At 42.7% G+C, this 2,806-nt stretch overlaps 1 protein-coding gene across 1 annotated transcript; it reads right to left on the reverse strand.

The window, feature by feature from the left end:
* Positions 1–515: 515 nt before the first annotated feature.
* LOC308682146 (uncharacterized protein) lies at positions 516–1,439 on the reverse strand (the record flags this gene model as incomplete). Its single annotated transcript, XM_081351636.1, has 5 exons — positions 516–533; positions 653–784; positions 895–990; positions 1,074–1,178; positions 1,275–1,439. 5 exons carry the CDS (start codon positions 1,437–1,439, stop codon positions 516–518), a joined length of 516 nt encoding a protein of 171 aa, XP_081207762.1.
* Between the last annotated feature and the right edge of the window lie 1,367 nt (positions 1,440–2,806).

Raw genomic sequence — 2,806 nt, forward strand, 5'->3', positions numbered from 1 at the left:
TCCCCATGTAAATGTAAAAGTGCCCCCTATGTAAAGCGCTTTGAGTGCCGAGCTATATAAATTGCTATATAAATGTAATGAATTTATTATAATAATTATTATTAAAGAATTTGAGATCATTTGCACACAGTAATTCTCATTCATCAATAAAAGTGAGAAGCTTGGACTGTATAGCTTTGTATTATGTTTGACAGATGAAATTATTTTTAATTTAGCTGAATTTTAAAATGAGTATTTTGAGGTATTGAATAAATGAGGTATTTACACACCTGTAAATTTGGTAGAAACTTTCCTAAGCGACATAAATTGCATTCAAGGTATGAATTCTTTTTTATTAGTCCATGCACTCTCTGAGAATTGAACCCTTGATCTTGACATTGGTGCCATGCTCTACCAGTCTACAATACAGACAGACAGAGAGCGCCTTGATAAACTGCATTTAATGGACATGTAAGACACAGTACAAGTAAGTCATATTATATGCTTGCTTGTAGATGTGGTGTGATGTCTCATCTTCATTCTTCATCCTTGCTCTGCAATAAATAAAAAGACATTAAGTTGCATGTTTTTTCCCCAGTCAGAAACGTATGTATATTAAGCAGTGTACTTTAAGATGAACCCCCTACCCCTTTTGCAGAAAAATTCACAATACCTTTCCAACTTCACAGCTCTTGGTCCTCAGCTTGTTGACCTGGGACTCTGCGATGTCAGCGCGCTCCTGAGCCTCCTCCAGCTCATGCTGCACCTTCCTGTACCTGGACAGGTGAGTGTTGGCCTGCTCCTCCTGTTATGATTACACAAGATATTCAAGCCATTTCATTGCAGTGCATTCATGGCACTGGACGTTCTTGTCAATAGTAAAACTTCACGCTCAAGATTTGAAATTAGACTCACAGCTTCTTCAGACTGGCGCTTGTAGGCCTTCACTTTCAGCTGCAACTTGTCTACCAGATCCTGCAGTCGGTTCACGTTCTTCTTGTCTTCCTCAGTCTTTGGGTGTAAATATTGGTCATGGTCTTAGTTAAACTGTATATTGTAAACGGTGGTAAATTTCTAATTAAAAGTAGTTTTACCTGGTAGGTAAGTTCCTTCACTATCCTCTTGTATTTGCGCACTCCTTTCACAGCGTCTGCTCCACGTCTCTGCTCGGCTTCAACTTCAGACTCTAACTCGCGCACCTTCAGTAGAGAGTTATTGTTTTGCCTGTCAAATCTCTGCCATGACCAGTATATCTAAGAATGAGTTTTGTTAAGCTCTTGAACACTCAAATTTACCCTGGACTCCAGTTTCTGGAGCTGTTTCTTTCCACCCTTCATGGCCAGACTTTCGGCCTCATCCAGACGGTGCTGCAGGTCTTTGACAGTCACCTCCAGGTTCTTCTTCATCCTCTCCAGGTGAGCACTTGTGTCCTGCTCCTTCTTCAGCTCCTCAGCCATCATGGCAGCCTGAAATACAAGCCAATTTAAGTTAACTAACCTATTTAGATGGGCAGTTGTGGCCTAATGGTTAGAGAGTCGGACTTGTAACCCGAAAGTCGAGGGTTTGATCTCAATACCAGCAGGTAATGACTGAGGTGCCCTTCAGCAAGGCACATAACCCCCAATCGCTCTCTGGGTGCCACAACAAAAAATGGCAAACGTTGCGGCAAACGGCTCGCTGTCACGCCCCTCATTATACGGGACGATTGGCAGGTGAAGCTGGTTGTAATCAGCTTCGCACACCCTTAGTTTGAAAGTGTTTGTGCTGCTCATTTCATGGTGTATTGTGAGTAGCGTGGACACAGTGGAATCGTTGGGTCAAAGACTGTTTAAACTGCACAGGATTGTCTTGATTTCTGAGAGACTGCCGGTAAGAGGAGATATGAGTTGCACTAACAGCCGCGTTTGGTAGCTTCAATTAACTGTGCATGTTATGAATTTGGGGACTTATAGCAATTATTATGTTGGTGTCTGTGATTGGGTTAGAGTATAAATTGTTGAGCTTAAACACATAACAGTGTTAATAGTCACTTTTAAGAAATGTATTTGTAAATAATAGTATGCTCAATTTGCTGCAGATAATGTTTGTCCAGAGATTCATTGTCTTAGAACATGTAGCCTAATCGATTCATTTATTAATGTTTATTATGGGATATAGCTAATGTCATTTTAGATGAATATGCAAATTTGGTGAGAAGCTGATTCTTTTGAAACATGGTGTAAAAATGGTGTAAGTAAAGTAGTATTGTGCAAATGGTTACTAAATTGAAACCACACTAATTATGTATTCTGTGGGTTTGTGTTGGTTTGATTCATGTGCATTGCTGTAAATATTTACACTGCTTTGTTGTGTTTGGTTTTAAAGGTTTTTCAACTACTGAAATTCTGCAATAAATTACGAAAAGGATATTTAAGTCTCGTCCTTGTGAGTGGAATCCAGTATTTAACTCAGAGATCAGGACCCCCTTTTTCAAGTGTGGGACCGGGGCAGCTTAAAACACTTGACAGTGAAAAACCGCTCCAGGCCCCAAAAGCGCCAACGCTCCAGACCCCAAAAGCGTCAACGCTCCAGGCCCCAAAAGCGCCAACGCTCCAGGCCCCAAAAGCGCTAACGCTCCAGGCCCTAAAAGCTCCAGCCTCTCCAGGCCCCAAAACTCCAGCCCAAAAGCGGCAACGCTCCAGGCCCCAAAAGCGCTAACGCTCCAGGCCCTAAAAGCTCCAGCCTTTCCAGGCCCCAAAGCTCCAGCCTCTCCAGGCCCCAAAGCTCCAGCCTCTCCAGGCCCCAAAGCTCCAGCCTCTCCAGGCCCCAAAGCTCCAGCCTCTCCAGG

This window comes from Scardinius erythrophthalmus (assembly GCF_964197995.2).
Source record: "Scardinius erythrophthalmus genome assembly, chromosome: 21".
NCBI lineage: Eukaryota > Metazoa > Chordata > Actinopteri > Cypriniformes > Leuciscidae > Scardinius > Scardinius erythrophthalmus.